The 25,483-nt window shown below is 43.7% G+C and overlaps 1 protein-coding gene across 1 annotated transcript in view; it reads left to right on the forward strand.

The window, feature by feature from the left end:
- NBAS (NBAS subunit of NRZ tethering complex) overlaps positions 1–25,483 on the forward strand; it is a 355,775-nt gene that overhangs the window by 224,654 nt on the left and 105,638 nt on the right. Inside the window, exons 39-42 of the mRNA XM_085016151.1 lie at positions 6,491–6,567; positions 7,056–7,193; positions 18,155–18,384; positions 22,210–22,320. Coding sequence (XP_084872277.1) covers positions 6,491–6,567; positions 7,056–7,193; positions 18,155–18,384; positions 22,210–22,320 — 556 coding nt within the window. The remainder of the gene's footprint in view (positions 1–6,490; positions 6,568–7,055; positions 7,194–18,154; positions 18,385–22,209; positions 22,321–25,483) is intronic.

Raw genomic sequence — 25,483 nt, forward strand, 5'->3', positions numbered from 1 at the left:
TCTGGATTTCCCCAGAGTTCATCCAGTGACAGTGGGGCAAAAGTCTGAGTCATAGTTCCCCAGAAAGGGGAAATAGAAAGCCACAATGCCTTTTTCTTAGGATTTAATTCCAAGGAATCAACTCACATGAATGAAGACTTACCCTGTGGAGAGGATTTTGAACTTAGCCCAACTTTAAAGGATCTTCATCATGAGCAGCTGAAATAGATTTCAAGGAGCCTCTTGAGAAATGGGCCAAATGGACATTCAAGTGGGTGAACTGTGCCAGCTCAGTAGCAGTCCTAGTAGAGAGGCTGAAGTGAGGTCTGGTTTTAAAGTGAGAATCTAAGAAATAAAAAGGCACATGGCGATTCGGCAATAGCTATGAAAATTATACTTGTGGGTGTTATTTAACCTAGCAATTCTGATTCTAGGAGTATATCCCATGAAAAATATGGCACATGCATATCGACTAAAAAAAAATGCACGACTTAAAAGTTGAGTTATGTTTTATTCAGAAGACGAAACTGAGAACTTAGACCTGGGAGGCAGCATCTCAGGTAACCCTGAGAAAACTGTTGCAAGGAGGTGAGCAGGGAGCTAGGATATATAGAAGTTTGGCAACTAGGAGCAGGTAGTAGGAACAAAAGATTACTCGTAATAACAGAAAACCAGGTATCTCAAGTTAAGGAAATTAGTGCTTTTCTAGGTGTGGGAAGATGCAAAGGTCTGGGGTCACTGGAATTATTTCTTTGACATGCACCTCAGCCTTCTGGGGCCAGTATCCTGTCTTTCACAGCCTGAGTTTCCTCTGCTCACCACCGGGAGCGGCTGCAGTCTGATGACCATTAGATGGCAGGTATTCTTTGTTTCCTTCCTGAGTTGCCTCAGGGCTCCTGCTCACCCTTGGCGGTGGCATCAATCACTGATGGCTGTGACATCCTTTGTTTGGCAGGCACTATTTTATATCTCATGTTCATTGCTTATAGTAACAGCAGATTGTGGATAGCCTGATAGATACTGACAGGAAGAGATATCTTATTGTGGATCTCCTGTTTCCTGTCTGTATTAGTCGGCTTGGGCTGCCATAACAAAACACCATAGGCTGGGTGGCTGAGACAACAGAAGTTGACACTCTCGCAGTTCTGGAGCCTGGGAGTCAGGGTGCTAGCAAGGTCAAGTTCCGGTTGCTCTTGGGTAGCTGTGCGGTGGGAGCACTGAACCCTAACCACTAGACTTCAAGGGCAGCAGTCTTGATGTAGGTTCCCAGTCCTCGTCCCTTTGCAGAAAGAATTTGGCAAAGAGACGGAGAGTATTGAGGCACACAGAGTGTTAAGAGAGAAGGTGAGAAGATGCATGTGGAGAAAGCACCAGCAGGCTCCAGTTGGGGGACAGGGTGGGCGGAGAGAGAGACAGACGAAGAGAAAGAGCGACACAGGCCTTGGAGGTGGTTTAAAGCACTTGCATGGGGGCAGTCCTTCCCGGTGACCTCTCGCTGGTCATCTTGCTTTGTCTGGCTTTGAGTCCATATCTGGCCTGACTCAGGGCCCTGCCCTGTGCGCATGTGGATCCTTTAGCCAAGGTGGATTCCCGTACCAGGGTCTCTGGGAAGTTGACGGGATGTATGGTGGTCTGGTGCCCTCTCCCTTCTCTGACTTTTAAGGAACCTTTATTCACATGTGCAGTTCCAGAGGTCTCCTCGACCTCAAGAATGAGAAATATGTGGTCTCTTTATCTTCATCCACGCAGGACGTAGCTCCTTCTTGCTCCTGCGGTCATCTTTATCTCGAAGTATCTGTCCACAGGAGACAGATTTTAGTTGCTCAGCTTGGGACCCATCTATCCCCTGCCTCATGGTGAGTGGTCTCTTCTGGCTGGTGCAGGCTGCCTGCTGCTGCATCTTCACATCAGGGCAGAGAGGGAGCGCACACGCACACGTGTGAGGAATGCTGGCAAGCAAGCTCTGAAGTCTCTTCTCGCAAGGGCACTAACTCCATCATGAGGGTCCCACTCTCATGACCTCGTCTAACCATCACCTCCCGAAGACCCCATCTCCAGATTCCTCACATTGAGAGTTTGGGCTTCAACATTTAAATTTGAAGGATGCACAAACACTTGGTTCATAACACTGTCTTTACAGATTAACTGCCTTTCTGAGTTTAGGTGATTTACATAGCTTTCCAAGCCTATATAAAATGAGATAATGCTGTTTTCTTTGTGGGAGTTTTTGTGGCACTTAGATACCTGGCATGGATTACTCTATCTCATACTGGCTCTTCAAAAAAGGTATTTTTTAAAAAGTTATAAGTATTTTTATTTTATAATAATAATTGTTATATAAAGGGATGGCATGAGCAGAGGCAGAGAGTTTGCATTATAGGTCATTGGAGTGTCAGATTAATTTGGCTGGGGTATAGAGTAGAGATAATGTCAATTAAAACTAGAAATTAAGGTTGGCCCATATTTATGAAGACCTTGAATGCCAAATAAGAAAGTTCCTTCTTTAGGGAATGGGAAACCACTGAAGGTAGGGATATATGTGTGTGTGTGTGTGTGTGTGTGTGTGTGTGTGTGTGTGTGTGTGTGTGTGTGTTTTAAGCTGGGGAGAGACACAATTATCAGTACTTAATTAGCATTAATATAAAGTTAATATGAAACTGTTGTTTAAAGAATGGATTGGAAGGAGAAAGACTGAGCGCATCAAGCCAAGTTGGGAGGTCATTGAAAGGGCCCGGTTTTTAATCAGTGACCTGCTAAACTAGGGTTTGTGGAGATGAAAACAGAAGGACATGTGAAAATTCTTCAGAAATAATTCACCAGGATTTGATGACTACCTGAATGTTGGGAGCAGAAAAGAGACTAGAGTCCAAGGTGATACTGGGATTTTATGTTTGGCTCATTGGGAGAATAATGTTCTATTTTCAAAATAGGAAAGATACTGGCTACTGAAAGATTAACTGGGGGAAACATTTTACGTACCAGTGTTTGACAAGCAGTTGGAGATGCACGTCTTGGGAGATGGGTCTGTCCTAGGGATTAGGAAATTCACTAAGGCGCCAGCTGGGGTGGAGAATACAGCTGAGTTCCCCGGGGAGGAAATGTGAAGTGAGATTAACAGAGAGTGACAAAATCACCTAACATACCCATCGTGAGCAACGAGGACCTGGGACCCCATGACCTTGAAGCCACAGACAAGGTTGCCTGGCAGCGCCTAGCACTGCAGTGAGATTTGAGGGAAAAGACCATTGAGTGTGGTGCTTTTTGGAGAGACATGGATGGAAGCTGGTTTTTAGGGCCCTGAAGGAAGGAGTGTCAAGGTGGTGTATGCAGTAGCAGGTGGTCACTCCTTCAGGAAGTGTGGTGGAAGGAGGAGGGCTGAGTGTGGGTTTTCACGGGAAGGAGTAGGCGCCGTGTGGCAGGCACGCTTGGACAAGCTTAAGAGGAATAGCTTGGGCTCCAGGCTGTGGGGTGTCTCTGGCTGTCTAGAACTTGGCCCTGGGGTGATTAGGGCAGAGGGATGATTGGGTCTGGAGGGTAAAAGCCAGAGGGGGGTGGTGGTTCAGAGATCCCACCCTGAACTGGTTGGTTTGCAGATCGAAGGCGTGCTCACAGGGAAACTGCTCTGGAACTGCAAGCCCCCCCCCCCAGTGTCAAAGCAGACAAGTTTTAAATGGGGGAATAAAACCCATGTGACTATTACTGACTCAGTGCAAATGCTTGTATTTTAAAGTGGTTATTTTCCATACTTGGTAAAAATAACAGTGAATCTTTTGCCTTCTTCGAAGGTGATTTTTGTCCTTACTTTCAGCTCATGGAAATTAACTATTTCTTTTCTCTTTTGCCTGCTGAAAGCTCTGTATTCAATGATATATGTTCAAGAAATGCTAGTGACCATCTTGTGAGTTGTATCTGTGAAATATAATATAGCTGTTTAAAAAATAAACCTACAGGGACTTCTGTACTCAGCTGGAGACTCTCCCTCCCAGACGTCTTCTGGGGACTGTGCATTTATTCCAACTATGTTGTCCTGGCTCTTTTTTGTTGGGTTGTTTTTGTTTCGGAATCTCCTTCAGGGTCTGAAGCGTATGCTTATGAATAGCTTCAGTAGGAGCATATTTCCCTCCCTTGAGGGTGCTTTAGTTTTTGGAAAGAGCCAAATGTACATGAAATGGAGTGAAAGATTGAGTTGATGATATGATTTTTAAAAATGTAGATCTGACTGGAAGACAGACAGTAAAGGGACTGACTTTTCCGCGTAGGCCTTAGCCCGGCCCCCGCCTCAGCTCTGAGAAGGATGGTCCCCACAGCTGGAGCAGCAGCCACTCACCTGGAGAAGGGCTCTGGGCTTTGGAGAGACAGGGCATTTCGATGCACTTGTCTGAAAGTCGGCTTCTTTTGTGCGTAAGGGAGGGAAATACCTGAAGAAAATAAAAACGAAGGTGGACAAATACTAGATGAGGTTGCAATTCTAGGTCACCCCATTAGAAAGAAAAGAAAGAAATAAAAAGAAAGTTAACAGGGAAGAATTATTCACATGTGAAACTATTATTTTTGTTTTTTTCTCCAAAATAAGGGTCCTGGAGTACTGTTGGGCAGGTATTAAATGGCAAAATACATAAGGCAGACATAAGTCAGAATAGCAGCCGTGTGTGTGTGTGTGTGTTTGTATGGTGTGCAATTTCTGAACCCAAATAGACCAGAATTTTCAGCACACTAAGCTTATGTGCTTTTTCCTACTTCTTCTGAAGTCCGAAACTTATCACTTAAAGGTTTCGTCATTCAGTTTTGATGGTGTCCTAGAGTACATTCAGCAATCTCATAACTCTTCTTTGCTTTCATATTTGGTTGTACAAAATTTGATTTGGGCCCTTTGCATTGTATTTTTAAATTATTTATTTGGAGAGTTTTTTTGGCCTAGTGTGTTTATTCTGAAAGGGTAGGGACTCTGGTTCTTATTTTAGGGCAATGTCTGGTTCAGAGAAGTTTCTTTTGATATTGAATGGAGGGCTGAATCTGTAAACAGGCCTTTAAATGAGTAGTTTTTGATCAGAAAACATGTCTAAAACAGTATGATTCCCTGGGAAGCCTGGAGCTGACAGGTGGTCCGGTTTGGTTCATCAAGTTTGGAGAACACAGAGGAAATGACTATTTAGAGAGTTAATATTCCCTTTGTAGAGGTGCAGTGGGAAAGCTCAGTTTCTTTTCCCATGAATCATCCACAGGGCATGTCAAGTTTTAGGTCAGCTTCTGACACTTCATCCACTTATAGCTGGCTCCTCACCCCAGCCCCACCCCCCACTGCCCAAGCTCAGATTTTATATGACTAATTTTAAATTTTGGTTTAAGTAAGACACAATTAAGAAGGTAAATGTTCTGGGGACAAAAAAATGTTCTGCATTTACAAAGTGAAATATTATTTACCTTGAATTATTTAGATACCGTTTGCCTTCAGTAATGGAGAGTCTTTGTTTGTTTGTTTTGTTTTGACCGCACCTGTGGCGTCTATGCGGGAGTTCTAGCCCAGGGATCAACATCACCCCCCATCCCCGACTCCTGTGCCACAGCAGTGACAAAACCAGATCCTTTACCTGCTGACCTGCTGAGCCACAAGGGAACTCCCAAGTCTTTGTTCTTTAAAAATAAAAGAGTACATCGTGATTACAGTGACTCCCTGTATTAGTCACTTAAGACCCTAAAGGAAGGAATTCCTCCACATTAATACAAAATGTATGTACACACAGGTGTTACTGGCAGTGTTCTCTCTCTTACTAAAGCCGTGATGTTGATACTGCTTATATCATTGAGATGTCGCTTATATAAAACATTTTGTGAAACACTTGTAGATGTTTGGGATTTTTTTTTTTTTTCCAGCTGAATCTGCAGTATGTGGAAGTTCCTGGGCCAGGAATCAAACCTGCGCCATAGCTACAGCAATGCCGGATCCTTAACCCGCTGTGCCACAAGGGAACTTCCACTAAGGTGTTAATATAATCAAAGCAAGAGACTGGTTTTCCTTTTATGGAGTGTGGTGAAGAGATAGAACAAAACCATATTATCACCATTGTAGTAATCAAAAGATTTCTCCTAAATCTGCACTCACGAAGCTGTATTGTCGCCCTGATTGTTCTCATACGGACACCTTCTACAGAAGCTGTCGTTGGTAGACAGAAATGTACAGCAAAACCAAAAGATCTGCTCTGGATGGAAACCATGGAAACCATCCTCACTGATCTGTTTGCACTTAGACTTTCTAGTTGCACTAACAGGGTTTTCCCCATGTGTAAGTAACAAATAGGATAATTTGTCTCCGTTAAGGCAAGTTATCACTTAACATAGTTTCACGTAATCTGTCAGTGATGCTGAATAGCCTTTGATAAAAAGATCTTAAAGAGTTCTCTGAAGCAAATTACCGCTGAAATCATAGAGGACTAAAATCATGGCACTTAGTAACTGTGATTGTCGTATGGATCCTCCAATAAAATAATGCCGTTTTCTTTTTGTCTGCATTCAGTTCTTTTGCAACTGGCAAGTGACGCTTTACCAAACGATATGACCTTGGCTCTTGCTTATCTCCTTGCCTTACCACAGGTAAGTTTACGCTTACCAAGAAAGCAGGACTTAAACGCGGAATAAACTGAGAGTCCTTACCGGGGATTTTCACCAGTGAATTGTTTATTATCTGCTTCACTTCCTTCTGATTGTTCTTGCTTGATGGAAGGACTGTGGTAAATACCCAGTGAGTAAATTCTACAGTTTTAACTGAAATGTTCATTTTTAAATCTACTTACACATGCATGGGATCTGCCTTTATAACATCTAAATTGTAATGTAGTCATATTAAGATGAGCTTGAGCTTGAGTAGGTGTGGTAGAAACTTTGATCCAAAATTCTGCAGTAATGATCAGAAACATAACAATTTATTTTTTACACACAATATTATTTATATAAATTTCTAGAATTAGGAAAACGAACCTATAGTGATAGAAATCAGATCGGTGGTTAAGAAAAATACCGGTTTATGATGCTTATGCTAATTTCCATTCAACCGAAGGTCTTTCCCTCTTGCCCCCCTGTAGGTGTTGGACGCTAACAAGTGCTTTGAAAAGCAGTCTCCCTCTGCGCTCTCTCTCCAGCTGGCAGCCTATTACTACAGCCTACAGATCTATGCCCGGTTGGCTCCGTGTTTCAGGGACAAGTGCCATCCTCTCTACAGGGTGAGTCCTCATGGTCTCCACTCTGTTCATGAGCAGGGTTCAAGCGTTGCTAAAACAGTTAAGACATGTGCTTACCTCTTTGGAGGGACTAATGTGCTTTGTGTTCAGGACGCAATCCCAGTGCCTGGCAGCCTAGCAGCCCTTTTGTGTTGGACGTAGTTGCTTTTCCAGGCATTAAGTAAGAGGTAGAGTTTCTGATATTTATTGTGAATCCTGATTTACCCCCTAGCTTTTCTAATCATTTGCTTTCTTTTACAGCAGTCTTAGGAAAGGCTAAAGTCATAGGAGGGGAGAAATGGAGAACTGGCTGTTTAATTTCCCTTCTCAAAAGGAAGATGGCTTCATCCAGTTTAGAAGAGTAGGCAGTGTAGTTCTTGAGCAACACTACATTTTATTTTTAAGCCGGAGCTATAAGAGTAGCAGTGGTGCAGATAAAGTGCTGATCACCTTATGCCTGCTTGCCCCCCAGCTCCTGATAACTTTTATTACCGTTACTGTTGATTTCTGAGTGAGCGCACCTGAGTATGGCCTCATGTTATGCCTGCCTTCTTTTGTGGACATGGAAGTGTTAGAGATGCCGCTAAAAATGGGAGCCCTCTGGGTTTGCTTGTATATACCAACTTTAATCATTAGCGTTGGGAAATTCCCTGCTTTTTATACTGGACATTTTAAGAGAATTATGACCTTAAGAGCAGATAAGCAAATAGATGAGACTTTCAAATCCGCCCTGTGTACAAATTCATGGTTCACATTTCATTGGGGCAGGATTCTTCCTTCCCCACCCAAAACAGAGTGTAAAAAAATAATTTCACGGAGTTTCTGTCGTGGCTCTGTGGTTAACGAACCTGACTAGTATCCATGAGGACATGGGTTTGATCCTCAGCCTTGCTCAGTGGGATAAGGATCGGGCGTTGCTGTGAGCTATGGTGTAGGTCACAGATGTGGCTCAGATCCCACGTTGCTGTGGTTGTGGTGTAGGCTGGCAGTTAGTTGCAGCTCCAATTTGACCTCCATATGCTGAGGGTGCAGCCCTAAAAAGACAAAAAAAAAAAAAAAGAAAAAATGAAAAAATAAATAATTTCAGCCAGTAAAACATATCTAAAAACATGTAAATCTATGAAAGTATTCCATTCATAGCAAAATCACTGGCTTTCATCCACAAGTTTTATTTAGAAAGAGGAGTGGGCCTGGGAAACCATCTGCCACACAGGTTACTCTCCCGAGGGCCTCATCATGAGATGGGTACTCTTCGCAGGCGTGTTTTATGAGGATAACACTGGGCCAAGAAAGGACCATTTCTTTCTTTTTTTTTGAGCCAGTTGATACGTGACTTTATTTTGGAAATGTTGAATTTTTTTGTTTGTTTTGTTTGGGGCCACACCTGCGGCATGTGGAAGTTCCCAGGCTAGGGGTGGAATTGGTGCAACCCACACCACGGCTCCCAGCAGCACCAGACTCTTAACCCACTGAGTGAGGCCAGGGATTGAACCCGCGTCCTCATGGAAACGAGTGGGGGTTTGTTTCTGCTGAGCCACAGTAGGAACTCCTGAATTTTTTTATTGTTGTTTTTGAAAACTACTGCTGCTTCATACAGTCCTTTTAATTCTATACTTTGGTAATATTCCTCTGTTTTGCTTTTATATCGCAAATATCTTTTTATGTGGAACGAGAAACTGACTTACTGTGTTATAAATTGAAGGAATGAAGTGATTATATAGGTGGAAGAGTAGCAAGTTTTATATCCGAAACAGTGTGCTTATTGCTTTTCTTATTACATGCAGTCAGATAGCTGGCAAAGAGTGTTCACGGGCGTACTTGCTGCTTCCGAACGCCTTCATCGTTTCAGGAGTGCTCTGTGTGTGCATAAGTACCACATAATCGGCTCCTGAACTCCCAAGTAGTATGTGCTAGTCCCATGTACATATCTGTATTAAGGTCATAGCGTGTGCCCCGCTCTGAGTGCCACCTTTTACCCCTGACCTCCCCGAGCACCCCGTGTGCCCTGGGCCCTGACGGAGCCTTGAGGTGAGAAGGTGAGCATAGTTGCCCAACCTCAGTGCACTCACCACTGCCCATGAGTCCGTGAGACACACTTACCTAGGGATGTGCTAGAGGAGCTGCGGGTTAGGGGACTGGAAACCCAGGTGAGACAGATGACACGTTCACACTGTTTCGAAAGCCAAAGAGCTGGCTGCAGAGCCTTATTTTGGCTTCATCCTAAGTATCATTTGCTAAGAATTTTAATTGAAGTTGACCTCTTCCAGAAAAATTGTACAATGTATATTTTTCCTATCTTCCCTGATAGTAAATTAATTTGCACCAAAAATTAAATCATGTCCTATTTGTGAGAGAGGTGAGGTAAGAGAAAACCATTACATTCCACCCCAGCTTTTATCTCTGACAGTCCCTGTTTCCTAACCGAGACACTCTCTGTGAAATCCCATTGACGGTTTCTGCAAGTATGGTGAGCCGAGAAAGAAGGTAGAACCTGGAAAGACAAAGGTTAGAAGTGAAAGTCTATCCATCCTGGTTTCTTCTGTGTTTCCCATAGTTCTTGTCACTTGGCAGAAAGTCTGCTTTATTTTCAGGTCTTACATTTTGCGTATCATTTCATCGATCCACTGTTGATTACCTACTATGAAGTCCATAGAGCTTGGCATCTGCAGTATGAAGAGTAAAGAGACTCGATTCCTGCCCCCTTTCACCCATCACACCATCAATTTTTCCCTTTCAACTGTGTCAACCCCCCGTTACTGCCCCGATTCCAGGCTTCACCTGCCTTTTACTTGGACGTCCTGCCCCTCTGGCTTTGTCCCAGAAGGAGCAGGTCCCGAGTTTGGGACCTGAGTGATCGCTGGCTTGCAGGTCTAACGGGTGCTTCCCAGCATGGTGATTTCACTGGCTGAGGTCCAAGCTCCTGCGTAGGATAGGGAGGCCCCATGGGGAACTGGCTGGCTCTTCCTTACCCTGCCAGCTGCGACCCCGATACTCGCTCATTCGAAGTTTATGTCCCAGCTGTTTGAATGTGCATTTCTCTCCCACGCCTCCACCGGTGCAGGTGTAACTCTCCTGTCTTCGGTACCCCTTCCTTCCTCCCACTGGCAGCAGCCAAGTCTGAGCTCCAAGGCGCCTCCTGGGTGAGGCCTTGGCCGCCGCCCTCACGGCTCTCCTGCACACAGCCCGCTGCAGCAGGTCCTGTATGCTGTGGGAGCTGATGCGTAGCTGCCTTCTCTCCACGTGGCAGTCTTGGCGAGGGCAGGGGTCCCATCTATCGTGGAATCCCGAGGACTTCACCCACTGTAGTTATTCAGTGACTGTTCATTGGCATGTGAATCCGTTTAGGAATTGTTTCAACTGCCGTGGTTCAGACAGCCTTCAGGCTTCAGTTTTACAGTTTTTTTGAGTCCTGACTCTTGGATTTGAAGGAGTCAACGGCTGAGCCCATTAGCTGGATGTTTTAAGTACATTGCGGTTTTCCATTCACTACCTAATGGCTCATTATTTGAGGCTTTTTAGCATCTTCTCTGCATAAAGTGGCACTGCTGAGTTTGGAATTAGATATGACACACTCCTGATGAATCATCTTGGAAACTGAAATCAAAGAGGTTTCAATTTGTTGCCTGCCCGTAATAACACTCAGGGAAGCTCAGCTTTCACTCAGGTGTCAGTGCAGCTTGTTTCCACTTCCACAGTCTTTGCACATTTTCTCTTCCCACCCCCCGGAGTTCGGAGCTGCGGGAATGATAACTTAGGTAAATTACCAGGTTTGAGTAAAAGTACTGACTTAATTTATGGTGTTATTTCTGACAAAAGCCCTCTGCATCTCCACGGGAGGCACACGCTGAGCCCGGCAGCAAGTGTGGATGCTCTTCAGAGCAGCCCCCAGGCCTGCGCTTGTCTTTGTAGAGATGCGCTTAGATGGCCATGTCGTGATGACTGTCCTGTGGTCACTTGTGGAGAACTTTCTCTGCGAGTACTTGTCCTCATTAACTTTTTTTAATCTTTAAAAAACAAAAATGCACACATGGCAAAAAAAAACCAAACCTCAAATGATGACAATTGTATAAAATAAAAAGTCAGTGTTTCCCTTTTGTGTCCTTCCAGAAATAGCTTATGGATATACATATTTATATAACAGTTTTATACTAATACGAGGAAACGCTACACGTTTTTCTGTGCCTTGATTTTTTTCCTTTATATCTTACCTTTTCCATTATTGTAAATGAATCTTTTTTAAAATTCGAAGTATAGTTAATTTACAATATCGTGTTAGTTTCAGGTGTACAGCAAAGTGATTCAGTTATATATACACACACATACATATTCTTTTTCGTAGTCTTTTCCGTTATAGGTTATTGCAAGACACTCAATATAGTTCTCTGTGCTGTACAGTAGGACTTTCTTGTTGATCTGTTTTATGTATAGTAGTTTGTATCTGCTAATCCCTAACTCCCGATTTGTCCCTTCTCTCCGTAATGCATCTCGATATATGATTTCCTTAGTGTTCTTTTTAAAAAAGTTTTGGAAGAGAAAATCAGTTAAAAATGGAAACATATCTTTTAGTTTTATATGCTAGAGAAGAAAGCCCAGCAGGGAATGAAATTCAAAACTTTATGGTAGACTATTTCTGAAATGTGTTTTTTTAAGCAACTAATTGAAAATACTAAGTAGAAAATTATCTCAAGCAAATAACAACCCTAGAGGGGAAACATACCACCTGTTTAAAACTTTCCAAACGATATTACCAAGAAATGGAGACTATTAAGCCTGAATGGATTTATTGCCTCTACTAGTAAGTTGTAGATTAAGTCATTAAGCATTCTGGTATCATAAATATTTATGTACATTTTGTTTTTATGGGGATTTGACCATATTCTTTAAAGAAATTGTATTTTTTTCACTCCACTAAAGAACCGCATTGCCAAATTTTTTGGAAAAACTAGAATAATTTCACTGTAGTTTTTAAATTTTTGATGCCTTTTTATGTTTTTAGCTTTTTTAAAAAATTAGAGAATAGCTGATTTTACAGTGTTTCCGTTTCTGTTGTACAGCAAAGTGACCCAATCACACACTTCCCTGTGCTGTACAGCAGGACCCCATTGCCCATCCATTCCAAGTGTAACAGTTTGCATCCGCCTACCCTAAAATCCCTGTCCATCCTACTCTCTCCCCACGGCTACCACAAGTCTGCTCTCCATGTCCAGGATCTGTTTCTGGATTTTTCTTTAAAAAAAAAAAAACAAAAAAAATTTTTTTGTTTTTTTTTGTTTTTTTTTGGTTTGGTTTTGTTTTGCTTTTTAGGAGCATTTGGCAGTCTCCAGGTAGGGGTTGAATTGCAGCCACCACTACTGGCCTGTGTCACAGCCACAGCAGTGTGGGATCTGAGCCATATCTGTGACCTACACCACAGCTCAAGGCCATGCTGGATCCCCAACTCACTGAGAGAGGCCAGGGACCGAACCTGGGTCTTCCTGGATACTAGTCAGAGTCGTAACCCATTGAGCCACAATAGGAACTCGGCTGTTGCTGTTTTGTAGATAGGATCATCTGTGCCATATTTTAGATTCCACATCTAAGTGGTATCGTAGAGTGTCCATCTTTCTCCTTCTGACTTAGTTGACTTAGTATGAGCATCTCCAGTTCCATCCATGTTGCTGCAAATGTCATTATTTTGTCTTTTTTATGGCTGAGTAGAACTCCATTGTATATATGTACCACATCTTCTTAACCCACTCATCTATCGATGGACGTTTAGACTGTTTCCCTGTCTTGGCTATTGTGAGTAGTGCTTTGATGAGCATAGGCGTTTTTGTAGTATCATTTTGATACTGGATGTGGAAGACTTTGAAACTATCTGTAAAGTCTTTCAAAAGTTTCTTAGAGGCTAAAAGCTTTCATACTCATGGATCAAGTCATTGAACTTAGGTTGGGGAAAAAGAGGGAGAGAGGTTGGAGTATACTCCACACTCAGAAAAGTAGTGACTTTTAGTGTGAGGCTGGACATAGAACATTCGCGGAGCCCTGCCAGCAGGGTGGGGAGAAAGGGCCTGAAGGGGCGGAGAGCCCTCTAGGCAAGAGGCTGGGCTTGGTTTACTTCCTCAGCGTGGGTTGCCTGAGAGGCAGATTGGCATCTGTAAACCAGGAACGTTAGGCTCCTGTGCCCGTCACCGGGTTGGTATGAGGGTCAAATGACATTCGTGTGAAAGTGCTTTAGAAACTTTAAGTGAAGTGAATGAATGAATGTATGAAATGAAGTATTGGGCTGGGAAGAGGATACCTCTGGAATGTTTTGAGAGGGATTGTGATAAGCACAGGGGGAAAATTCTTGAAATTTAAGTCAAATATTGGAAGTAATCGTGACCACTGAAGGTCCTGAAGGAAGGGATGGAAAGTAGTAGTGATAATGATAAGAAAATAATTTACATTAAAAGCTAAAGCTGGAGTTCCCGTCGCGGCGCAGTGGGTAACGAATCCGACTAGGAACCATGAGGTTGCGGGTTCGGTCCCTGCCCTTGCTCAGTGGGTTAACGATCCGGCGTTGCTGTGAGCTGTGGTGTAGGTTGCAGACGCGGCTCGGATCCCGCGTTGCTGTGGCTCTGGCGTAGGCTGGCAGCTACAGCTCCAGCCTGGGAACCTCCATATGCCTCGGGAGCGGCCCAAGAAATAGCAAAAAGACACACACACACAAGCTAAAACTTACAGCATGCTCATCCATCTACTCCATTTAGTCTTCATGAAGAGTTCATCGTGGAGATACTGCTTCAAATTTAATAATAACAACAACAATTTTAGGAAAATCTAAAGCTCAGGAAGGAAGAAGTGGTAATCCAGGTTTTTTTGATGCCAGAACTACTGTTTTTTTCCTCATAACTAATTTTTTTTGGGGGGATGACTTTGTAAGAATTAGTACTATGTTTTACTCAAAAAATTGAAGTGTTGAAAATATTCCTATACACTTAATATCTGACCCATAAACTTGAAGACACTTAGCAATGTATCATCAAGGAATTAATATAATGCCCCGATTTACCACGTTATTAGAACAGAAGTTTAAAAGGAGATACGTTGGTAGGAGGAGGTTGAACAGAAAATGATATTCTAAACTCTCTCTGTTCTCAATCTTCTCTGTTAGAGAAAACAAAAGACTTGAGAACATAGCTCAAGTCAGATACCCAGTTGAACACCTGCCATGGTGTGTCCTCCATGAGCATGTGTATTTTTACCCATGTGTGTGGATGTATACAAGATAAGAGAGAATGTATGTGGAGGAAACATTCAGTCTGAATGCAGGATAGAATGACAGCACCAAACCCACCACTGAAGGTTGATCACTTGTAAAAGGACTCAAGTGCCAAGTCTCATTTGCATTTAGTGGGAGCTGCGTATACATTGATCTCATCAAGATCCTCTTAATTTTAGAAGATACCGTTCCTGCCCAGCAAATATAAAAGGCTGGTTCTTGGGAGGCGTTATGCCCGGGCGTCCTGTCCTGCCGTGGACCCCGCGTGGCCTTTGTCAGGTCCCTCACCTCCTTCCCCTTCTGCAAGTCGATGGTGCTGGTAGACTCTGGGCCCACGGGACTGTTCGCATTAAGTGACATGCAGTTTATCTGTGTTTAGCATTATGTCTTTTCCATGCCGAAGACCAAAATGTTAGGTATTTGATCTTAAATATTTCTTTAAAAAGTGAACACATTTGATGTACAAAGAATATGAAAAAAATTATTCACAGAGGGGCTAGAAAATTACTCCTTCGTAGAGAGGAGAGATTAAAGCTGCTTAAGGTGTGTAGGAACCTATTGGCTATAATTTGTTGGTCTGAAATTGTATTTTTAACGAAGAAATCTGTTCTGAGTATTTAGTGGAGGCATCGATGAGATGAGAAATAGACCTTCCCCAATTTCATACCTGAAGGCACTTACAAGGATTTATTTTTGTTTTCATGATTAAATTCTTACACATTTATAGAGTTTTAGCCTTAGAAAGCTATCTGGTGGCACTCTCTTGGTCTACACCTGAAGAAATTGAGCCCAGAAGTGTCAAGTCAGTTGCTCCCTCTAAGGATCCCCAGCATTCTTGTTTTGTGGTTCTGTAAAGGTCTTTGTGTCCAGATGCCTTCTGTGAGTTGTTTATGGGGACAACTTTGTCAGTCACTGGTTTTAGTTCCTTGAAGGTAAGCTCTGGGCCTAGTTTGCTTTCATATAATGATGGAGAAAAGAGTAATTTAAAATATCTTATTTGTGCCTCCCAACAAACCATGAGGATGCTGCGCTTGTTGACTGTCTTATAGATGAGGAGACAGATAGGAAGTAACTTGCCCCCAAATTGCGTCTCCACTAAGTGAAGAATCTGGGACATGGACTAGCACTACTAACTTACAAGCCACTACTGCTGTTCAGTGGGTCTCCCTTTCACTCCACACCTGATTTGTGGAGGAAATTCTAATGTGCTGTGGAAAAGACAAATTCATGAAGTGCACATGGTCTCTGCCTCTGGAAGCTGTAATTTAATACTCAGAGAAGAAGGCAACATAAATTATGCAGTAGAGGGAGAATTGAAGTGCCATTGGTGTATACCTTTGAGTAATTTCCATAATCCCTTTCACTTCTGGAGCACCTGCTTCATGTGAGATGGTCAAGTTTGCAGTCACTAAGTCACCTGCACAAGGTTATCGAGCTACTAACTTCTGTGCGTCTGTGCTTGCTACACAATGCCAGGCCATTTCTTCATCGACAGAAGCAGAGAATAGGTTCTTTTTGCCACATATGAAAATGAAGGTTGTGTGTGCAGCTTGAAGCTCTCTGTAAGATAAGTAAATGCCAGTGTAAATGTTAGTCTTGGTAATGGAGCTCATTGTTGCTGCATTTTGGAGCTTCACTTTCTACTGGTTTTGGAATTTGTTTCATGAATTGCATTGGAATACAAAGAGAACAGACATGAGGTCAAGTGTATGGGCCCCTATCCTAGTAGAGGTACCAAATCCTTGAGATGCCAGAAAACAAAAGTGAAAAAATGGATGTGGAACAAAAATGGAGAGACCGTTGGGAGAATGAAGGTGGTTGATGTCATGAGCCGGCGTGGGAATCAGTATCCTGAGTCACACACAGAGATGGGCTGCCTGGCGGTAGCCTCTCCTTTAAAGTGCATTGGGCAGCGTGCGGCTGAGGACTTTGGTCTGGAACCACAGGGCCAGTATATATGGAAAACAGCCTTCTTCATTTTTTTTGATGATCGTAGGTTTGTTCCTGGAGTTTGTCTGTTTTTTTGCTCACCTTTTTCTAGTGATACCTGTGTAGTTCGCCTGGAAATTCACTCTTCCAGGAAGCCCTCTCTGATACCTGCCCAGTTCCCACTCCTGTGTATTTTGGCAGAAGCCTGTGCTTCCTTGTATCCCAGCATTTTGCAGTTGCTTGCTTGCTTGTCTCTCCTCATAGACGGCATTCCTGGAGGAAAGGATCGCATCTTCTTAGTGCATGACCTGGTACACAGTAGGTGCACAAAAAATAATTTGTTGAATGCTTGGCAGGTAGTCCTAGAGCTTATTTTGGAGCATTAGTTTTCAAACCCAGATGTTTAGGCTGGCGACACAGATCTTTGGTTTTTGAGAGCAGGACTCAGTGCATGCCTAGAGGTAGGGGAAAAATATAGTAAGATTGGCTTTTTCTTAAATCTACCTGCTGGAATCCAAGAGGATTTCTTTAATTGGTTTTTATCGTTACTCCCAGCCTGTTCCTTAATAGGATCAAGAGAGAGAATGTCAGGCTGGGTTTGCTAATAGAGTCGACATTGACACATCTCCTGTGTAGCTTAGAATAATGGCTCACACATAAGAAATGCTGACAGCTTACTATAATTAGATGTGTTTCTGAGAGCCAAACGTAGAGTCTAGAGATTTTTTTCCCCCTAATTTGCTTACATTAAAATACGTACCATTTCTTACCAGAAATTGGGAGGGATTGAGTTAATGTTCTCGTATTAGGTAATTCCACAATCATGGCTGAGCTGCTGTTGCTTAATTGACACCCAGACCAACTTTCATATAAATCAGTGTGGCCGGTTAACCAGTTGTTTTCCTTTCCTCTCAGCTCTTGGGTTCTGGACTTTGTTCTATTTGAATAATTGTATTGTTGTTAGGGAAGCTGCTAGAATTTACAGCGCAGTCTCCCATTGAGCCCCAAACTGAGTGGTGTAAAAATTGGTTGCATGCTTTCTTATGCAACTAGAAAAGTTTATGATTTTAGGAACAGGGATGGGTTTTACCCCCTAACTTATCCCTGGAGAGAACACTCTTCTTTCTAGCTATCTAGGCATTTCTGGTGAGGTTATTGAACTGCAGCTTTTTGGGAGGCGGTGACGGTGGCGGGGCACCTGTGTCAGATAGAGTTCCTGGACCAGGGATCAGATCCGAGTGGAGCTGTGACCTACACTGCAGCTGTGGCAACTCCGGATCCTTAATCCACTGTGCCAGGCTGGGGATCGAACCCATGTCCCAGCGTTCCAGAGATGCCACAGATGCTGTTGTGCCACAGCAGGAACTCCTGAACTACAGCTTTGTGGCAGAGAACACTTGGATGGTCCAAAGAATGTATTTTCCTAGGGCAATGATGACAGAAATTACTACTAGGGTGGATTATATATAAGTGACCAGATAATTGGGGAAAACTCTGGTATAGGATGATGGTAGCTAAAAAGCAGGCATACGTTATTTTTCAAGTGGGTAGAGATTTTTTTAAGGTAGAAGGACAGAGCAGGAGTCCAAAACCCCACTTCTCTACTCACTTCTGTGTCCTGGCTTTGTGGTCTGCACATGGACCACCTCTGCGATTGCCTCTGCAGGGGGCTGTGAGCCCCGACTGAAGGGCAGCAGTGCGAAGAGCCAAGCAGGTGCGGACAGGCATGGTCGTCGTCTTCCTGCTGTTGCTGTGTTTCTTTTAAAGAAAATACTCTTTTTGTTACTCACAGGCTGATCCTAAAGAGCTAATCAAGATGGTCACCAGGCATGTGACTCGATTTGGATGGGAAGCCTGGCCCGAGGACCTGGTGGCCCTGACCAAGCAGTTACAGCACTACAACGAACGTCTCCTGGACTTCACGCAGGCCCAGGTCCTTCAGGGCCTGCAGAAGGGTGTGGACGTGCAGCGCTTCACTGCAGACAACCAGTATAAAAGGGAGACCATCCTCGGCCTGGCAGAGTAAGCGGTGCCTTTGGCTCCTACAGGGGTGGATCTGAAATGCACGAGAACAAGTTGGGTGATCAGGACTGTTAGTCACAGTCCACTGAAGATTTACATTCATGGTTTTGCTCTAAACAGGATTTCCCTGACTTCTTCCGTCCCCATGAGAGACTTGTTTGTCTTTCCAAATAGATCAGTAGATGCAGACAAGATTTCAAGCCTGCAGATTGAAGTAGTAAGGATGGGAAATTTTTTTTTTTTTTTTTTGGAGTTTCCCACAATTTGATAGCCTGATACCAATATCCTTTTGAGGAAGTGGGGTATGATCAGGGGTGAAAAGGGTGAGGCTTACTATAGAAATGTAAAAACAAGATTGCTTTTTATTTCTGGCTGGCTTCTCATTTTTCTGCTACATGGAGATTTAATTTCTCCAGGCTGCTGAACATTCGGTACAGTTGACTTAGTGCAAGCGGCGGGACTGAGTGTTGTGGGTCGGGGGTACCTTTATCTGTCCTGAGTTTCTAGAGGAAGAGGAGCTGACCGGCCCTGGCAGTCTCTCTTGTTCGAGGCTGGTAGCGGCTGCCATCTCGCAGTATGTCCCAGAGGACAAATACACACTTTTGATAAATATATAATAAGAAAAGCGAGAAAAGCAAGCTCCCGTGTGAGATGGTGGTACAGTTCAAGGCCCCTGGGAAGGTTCCCACCTGGGGTCTGGGCTTCTCCTCAGTTTTAAATATGGTTTTTATTTTTTTGTTTTAGATCAAATGAGTTCAGATCAGATGAGAATAACTTACATGTCAGACAGTGGGAGTATGGAAACCAGTTTTTCAAAAGGCGTGTTCACTCACGGTGGTTATTCATGAGCAGTGTTTTGTTTTTAGCACCCCGGTTTGTGGAGTGTTTGTTTAGCATGGGCAAGGAACTGTGTTAGGTGCTTTATAACCTCTATGTTAGAAACATCTTTTAATCCTTAGAGATACCCCTTGATGTAAAGTGTTGTCATCCCCAGTTGATGGCAGAGGAACATGAGACCTGTTGATACTGAGTCTCTGGCCCAGGTTGGCACAGGTGGTGGAGATCACAGCTGTGAGTTTAGCCCTTTCTCTGCCACACACCAGGGGCACCATCTCATCTTCACCACAACGCCACGTGCCCTCCCCATCCTGCTTGGGTGAATCCTCAAGCAAGCGTTGGTATGCAGTTCAGTCTAGGCTTGCAGCCTTTGATACAAGGTTCAATTGTGCCTACATTTAATGATTATTTCTCATCCTGATAAGTTACCTTAAAATAACAAAGCGTCTCGGTTATGGTCATGCTGTATGCTGGTTTTCATTGTCATTCTTAAATCTTTAAGAAAGTGGCAAAGTCGCCTTGGTACTCTGTAATGATTTTATATTAGCCTGGCCTTCTTTCCTACTGGAAGATACCCCGAATTCTCTTTAGAGTGAGGCAGGGGACAAGAGATCAAAGAAGGGTAGTAGGAACAGCCTCTAGTGGGATTCAGTTAAGAGGAGAAAGATAGCATGTTTTTTGTTTTTGTTTTTCCTCTTCCCGTCTATTCTCTGTGAGATTCATAATTTCATACGGTCATTTGACATCCAGTTTGAAAGTGACCAAAGAGGTCATTTAGTCCACGCTCCTTACTTTTGGAAGAGGAATTGAGATCCGCAGAGCTTTAAGGCATTGTTCAAAGTCACAGAACCAGAAGTCGAGCCTAGGCTTCTGATTTCCTAGCCCCGTGGGCTTTTCCTTTGGGCATGTAGGAACCCTTGGTGCCCTGCTCATGGTTTCTTAGGAGAAGGTTATCGTGCAGACAAAGTTCAGGTGAGACAGGCCTTACATCATTAATTACATCTTACTAGGACTTTTGTCTTTTATTTTCTTTTTTAAGTATCCAGCTAGCACATGCTATTTGAAGTATGTCCTAGAGGACAAATACACACTTTTGATAAATATATAATAAGATCTTCTCTACAATCTTTTGCTTAGAAAAATATACAACAGTCTTTAGATGGCTTGTTTAAAATGTCTCCAAGTGTCCATGGGTTTTCTGAGGGTGGAGGTAGCATGTTCATGTCTCACATACTAGACTCCTTGAAGGAGCTGCTGCACCTGTAACGGTAGGTAATCTGACCTTTATTTTCTTACTAGTTGTATGTCCCTGTTAATGGCAGTGTGTTATAGTTGTCTTTGGTTGTCTGCTTATCTTAGTATATTCTCAGTGGTTAGGGAAACTTTGAGGAGAACATGGTATAGTTTGGTTTCTTCCCACTTTTATCAGGTGGTAAAGATATGAATACTTAGGGAGCACATACCTGGTGTCAGGCATCGTGCCAGACCTGCGTTTGGACCACTAGGGCGAGCTGCTCGTGGCGCCTGCTCTCAAGGAGCTCTCATCCATCATGTGGACGTAGGGACTCAATAAATACTTCAGGAAATAATTTGTAATTGACACTTAGCTAATAATCCATCCCTTGACAGACCTAACTCAATCTTGGCTTTTTTTTTTTTTTAATAGTTTATGAGCAAAGAATGGTTTTTATATTTTTAAAGGTTTGTGGGAAAACAAGAATTAAAAAAAAAAGACAATAGAAAGAAGAATATGCTACAGAAACTGTACGGCAGCCAAGCCTAGAAGATTTACCCCCTGGCCCCATGCAACAAACATTTGCCACCCCTGGCTGATGAGCCATGCACCGTCCTGGCTTCCTTAGTCAGGGGTAAATAGTCTTCACAGTATTACTTAATGATGGCAGAAATTTCATTCCCATTTCTGTGGTTTTGTCCACCAGTCTTCCAACCAACAATTCCATCCCTCTACTTCTGAGGTGGGGGTCCTGCAATAGTCTTCCCCAGTTGCCTGGACCATGGGTGCCCTAGACCAGAATTCCTTATATGCCGCAAATCTGGTGATGCCGTTCCCTGGTTTAAACTTTCCACTGACTTTCCTTTGCTTGTGGGTGAGATGCGGGTCCTTCATCAGACCTCGGACCCCGGCCACTCCTCTTGTGGCCCCCGCTCTCGCTTCCTCTGTCAGAAGCCCGTCTGTCTCTTCTCCCTGTTGACCACCTTTGCTGGGTTAATCCTCATTTCTTCTCTGATAGGTGAGTAGCTCAAGTTGGTCCCTCTCTCATGTCTGTCCTCGCACCATTTCGCAGTCGTTTCTTTTACGCTCCCACCATTCTGTTTAATTACGGTTCCCATTTCACATCCTCCACAGGCTTTGGGCTCCTCAAGAAATATCTTGTTTGTCTTCATGTCCTAAGAAGCTAGCAGAGTAGCCGACATGGTGTAGAAAATAAAAATGTGTTGAGTGACTGACTCTGCTGTCTCAGATAGCTGCCTGGAGGGCAGGGAAAGACAGAGTCCTTGGCACTACTCTTTTGCTGGTGTCTAGATCTGAGGTTTTTTTTAATCTCAGTACCTTTTGAACTGGGTCATTCTTTGTGGTGGGAGGGTGGTTGCCATGTGCTGTAGTCCGGTCAGCGGCCTCCCTGGCCTCTATCCACTAGATGCCAGCAGCTCTCTCCTTTCCACTCCCACTGTGATGGTCAGTCATGTCTCCAGACGTTGTCAGATGTCTCCTGGGGGACAAAATCATCCTTGGTTGAGATCCGCTGATCTAGACAATTCCTCGGTCAGTTACAGTGCACCACAGTGAAAAAGGAGCATTAAAATTCCTTGGGTGTGCTCTTCCTGAATAACTGAAGTGTTTTATTGAAGGCTGTGCCAACTGCACCCCTCTCAGCTGGAGAGTGGTTCTAATGAGCATTGCCTTTGCTGATAAGGTCACGTGTTTCTCTTCTCTCCCTCCCCTGTGGCTGATGGACATCCTTGAAGGACACTTGAGGAAAACGTCTACAGCATTGCTCTTTCGCTGGCCCAGCGTTACAGTGTCTCCCACTGGGAAGTTTTTATGACCCATTTGGAGTTCCTGTTCACCGACAGTGGGTAAGCACAGAATTCATGTGTCAGTTTATTTCCATGTCTTCCATCTTGGAGTCTATTTTAGAAGAATCTTGAAATCGTCGCGTTGCGCTATAATTATCTTTGTATAATTTCTCTTCATACATCTCTGATATACCAGTCTTCAAATAATAGTCTCTTAGTTTTTGAGAGTTTAATAACCCCGAGTTAGAGACTTTAATATTTGTTTATTTATTGAGAATCTATTGTGTACTAGGAACACTACACGATAGTAGGGTTACATTAGAGAGCAAGAGCAGGAATTCCAGCTGTCTTGGAACTAAGAGTCTAGGGTGGGAGACAGATTGTAATTGAGTAATGATGTAAGCAAATGTGAAATTAAGAGCATGTGAGGATTTGGCATAGTCAGAGAGGATGCTCCTGAGGAGGTAGCTCTTGACCTGGGACCTAAATACTGACTCAGAGTTAAGTACACTGCGGGGAGGAGGGACTCATTGCCTAGAGGGCAGAGCAGGTAAGTGCAAATGCTTTGACAAGAAGGAATGTGATGTCTGAGGCCTAACAGGTGGACAGTGTGGGTGAGGCCCTGAGAGTCAGGGGGCATGGGATGTGATGGGGCTGCTGGGAGCCAGGAAACCAGACCTGGCAGCAAGCCCATGCAGGCCCTGTCCAGGGTTCTGGGCTGTTTCCTAAGAGAAATGGGAGGTGATTAAGGATTTTGGTAAAAGATAGATGATACGATCAGACTTGCATTTTGGTCACTTAGGCCACCATGAGATGATACGATCAGACTTGCATTTTGGTCACTTAGGCCACCATGTTGAGAACATTTTGGGGAGGCCAGTGTAGGCACATATGGACCAGTTAGGGAGCTGTTATAGTGACAGATGACCTAGCCTGCAGTAGGGTTTTGAAAGTACAGGAGAAGTGAGAACGGGTTTCGGAGATACCTGGAAGGTGAAGTAGAAGGTACTAAATAAATTGCTTAGTGTTGATAAACTGGCTATGAGGTGAGTGAAAGGAGAAGAAGACACCTGGAATCATCTCTTGGATTTTCGCGGGTGATCTGCCTGTTTAGTGATGACATCATTCAGTGAGAGTGGATAGCACTAATTCAGGACACACATGTTTAGGGGAGGGTGAGGAAAAGGCAAAGGAGTGGAAAGGTCACACCTATTGCAATTCCCAAGAGGAGGGGTTTAGCAGACAGTGCGTCTTACAGACCTGAAATTCAAGAGAGGAGGTGGAGCTGGAATGCTGATTTGGAGTTGCGTGCATATAGATGCTAAGGAGCTGTGCTGTGGGTCTGCTTCAGGAGTGAATGTGGGAGGAGGAAGGAGAACTTAAGACAGACTTTGAGGATCTTCCACAATTAGTGGCAGAGGAAGAGCTGCCCGAAAAAAGGACCGAAGGAGCAATCGAGAGGGAGGTGGACAAGCAGGAACCTTGTCTGGGGAAGCTCTGGGAAGAAAGAGTTTAAAGATGTGTGGGTGACGTTGGATCGTCAAGACCTGCTTGTAATTTATCAGCTTTACTTTTTTTATTAGTATCTTTGAAATCTGCCGTCTGCATTTTAAGTATTTATGAAATTGCTACATGGGTGATAGTGTTTTCTTTGATAAATGTTGCACTGACTTCACGGTTTTTGAAGCATGGAGATACGTTCAAGTAAATGTTTCTTCTGATAGGCCTATGGACGTAAAGACATCTTGGCGTTTTATTAAATATCTTTTTCCTTTCATTGAATATGACATAAAAGGCTGTCCTATCTGTACAAACAGGATGCTTCATTGGTCTTTGAATATAGTATAAATTATGGAGCCATCTAGTAACGTGCAAGACTGTTCACGGCAAATCATCACACCTGACAGCAGTGCGATTATGCAGACGCACAGCAATTACAAAAGCAGGAAGTCATTACCGCCCAGGGTCATTACTTGTGAGTGACAAAACACCTACAAGGATTGAGCAAGTGGTGTTGGCTTGCTGTTCTTTGCCTACAGGACTGTCGTTCACCTACAGGATAGTCGTTTCGTGAGACTTGGTAACACAAGTATTAGGGGTCAGCTTTATCAATACAATGGAAATTGTCCAACCTTTACTTGTAGAGCAGATGCTCTTGGGAAGCGAATAGGTCAGAGTTACAGGAAGGAGAATGTTCTTTACCTTAGGGCTTTATATTATGACCGCTACCACAATGGAAGCCCTTCTTTCCATGATCTGAACCCTCCCTTTCCCTGTGGTGATCCTTCAGGCCACTTTCCCCCCAAGTAGTGAAAGATTCCTGACACTGGCACAAAATAGAATAAGTGAAAAGAGGCATTTGGGGCCTGTTTTCATCTTGTGGAAAAGTGCTCAGGCTTTGAATCCTGCAGGTCTGGGTTCAAACCCTGGCTCTTGGCTTCCCTCTAAGAGGTGCCCTTGGTAGACAAGTTGTTTCCTCCTCGGACCCTAGGTTTTCTCCTCTGCAAAGTTAGCATTCTTATTCCATTCTGCAGAACTGCCGAGAGGCTTGAGAGATTGATGCAGAACACCTGACACGTAGTAGACACCCCAAGGGAAAGAAAAAAGCAGCCGCTGTTGGTAATTCTGGAAACGGCCCAGATTTCCTGAAGTCCTTCTCTGTTAGCCTCACTTTGCAGTTCTGAGTTTTAAACAGTTATTTTCCAAGTCGGTGTGGCTGTCATTTATAAGATACCTGCTTTTGGGGAATTACTTGAGATGACGTAGTCCTGTGTGTGTAGGAAGTGCTCAGTAAAGGACGCCTGTTGCCGTTTCTGTGCTTTGGTGTCTTTTAAAATGTTTTTTGTTAGGTGATAATATGAGACTATATAAACCAGTCAGAATTGACATTTTATGAGAAATGAAAAGACTTAAAGGGGTTAGGGTTGTCCTTGTGGAGGAGAAGAAGCCTGTTCACATGGCCTTTCTTCCACGTCCCCACTCTGTCCACATAGAACGTTCCACAGGGGGACTCACCAGGTATTAGTGACGAGAAAGCAGAGTTAAATTTCATTTTTTTGGTTGGCCAAGACAGTTGGCTGCAGTGTCGGCAAAACTGAAGGAGGACATGCTGATTGTGACCAGATTTTTCCCCACATCATCACATACTCAGCTCTCAGGCAGCCCTGCGGGACCGTTCTGCCACATCTGTGGCCTTTGAGTGGCAAATATCTTGGACTTTTCC

Source organism: Sus scrofa, chromosome 3 (genome assembly GCF_054392235.1).
Source record: "Sus scrofa isolate SSC_HxYL_T2T_F1_AM1 chromosome 3, Sscrofa_HxYL_maternal_Yorkshire_Landrace_v2.0, whole genome shotgun sequence".
In the NCBI taxonomy this organism is placed as follows: domain Eukaryota; kingdom Metazoa; phylum Chordata; class Mammalia; order Artiodactyla; family Suidae; genus Sus; species Sus scrofa.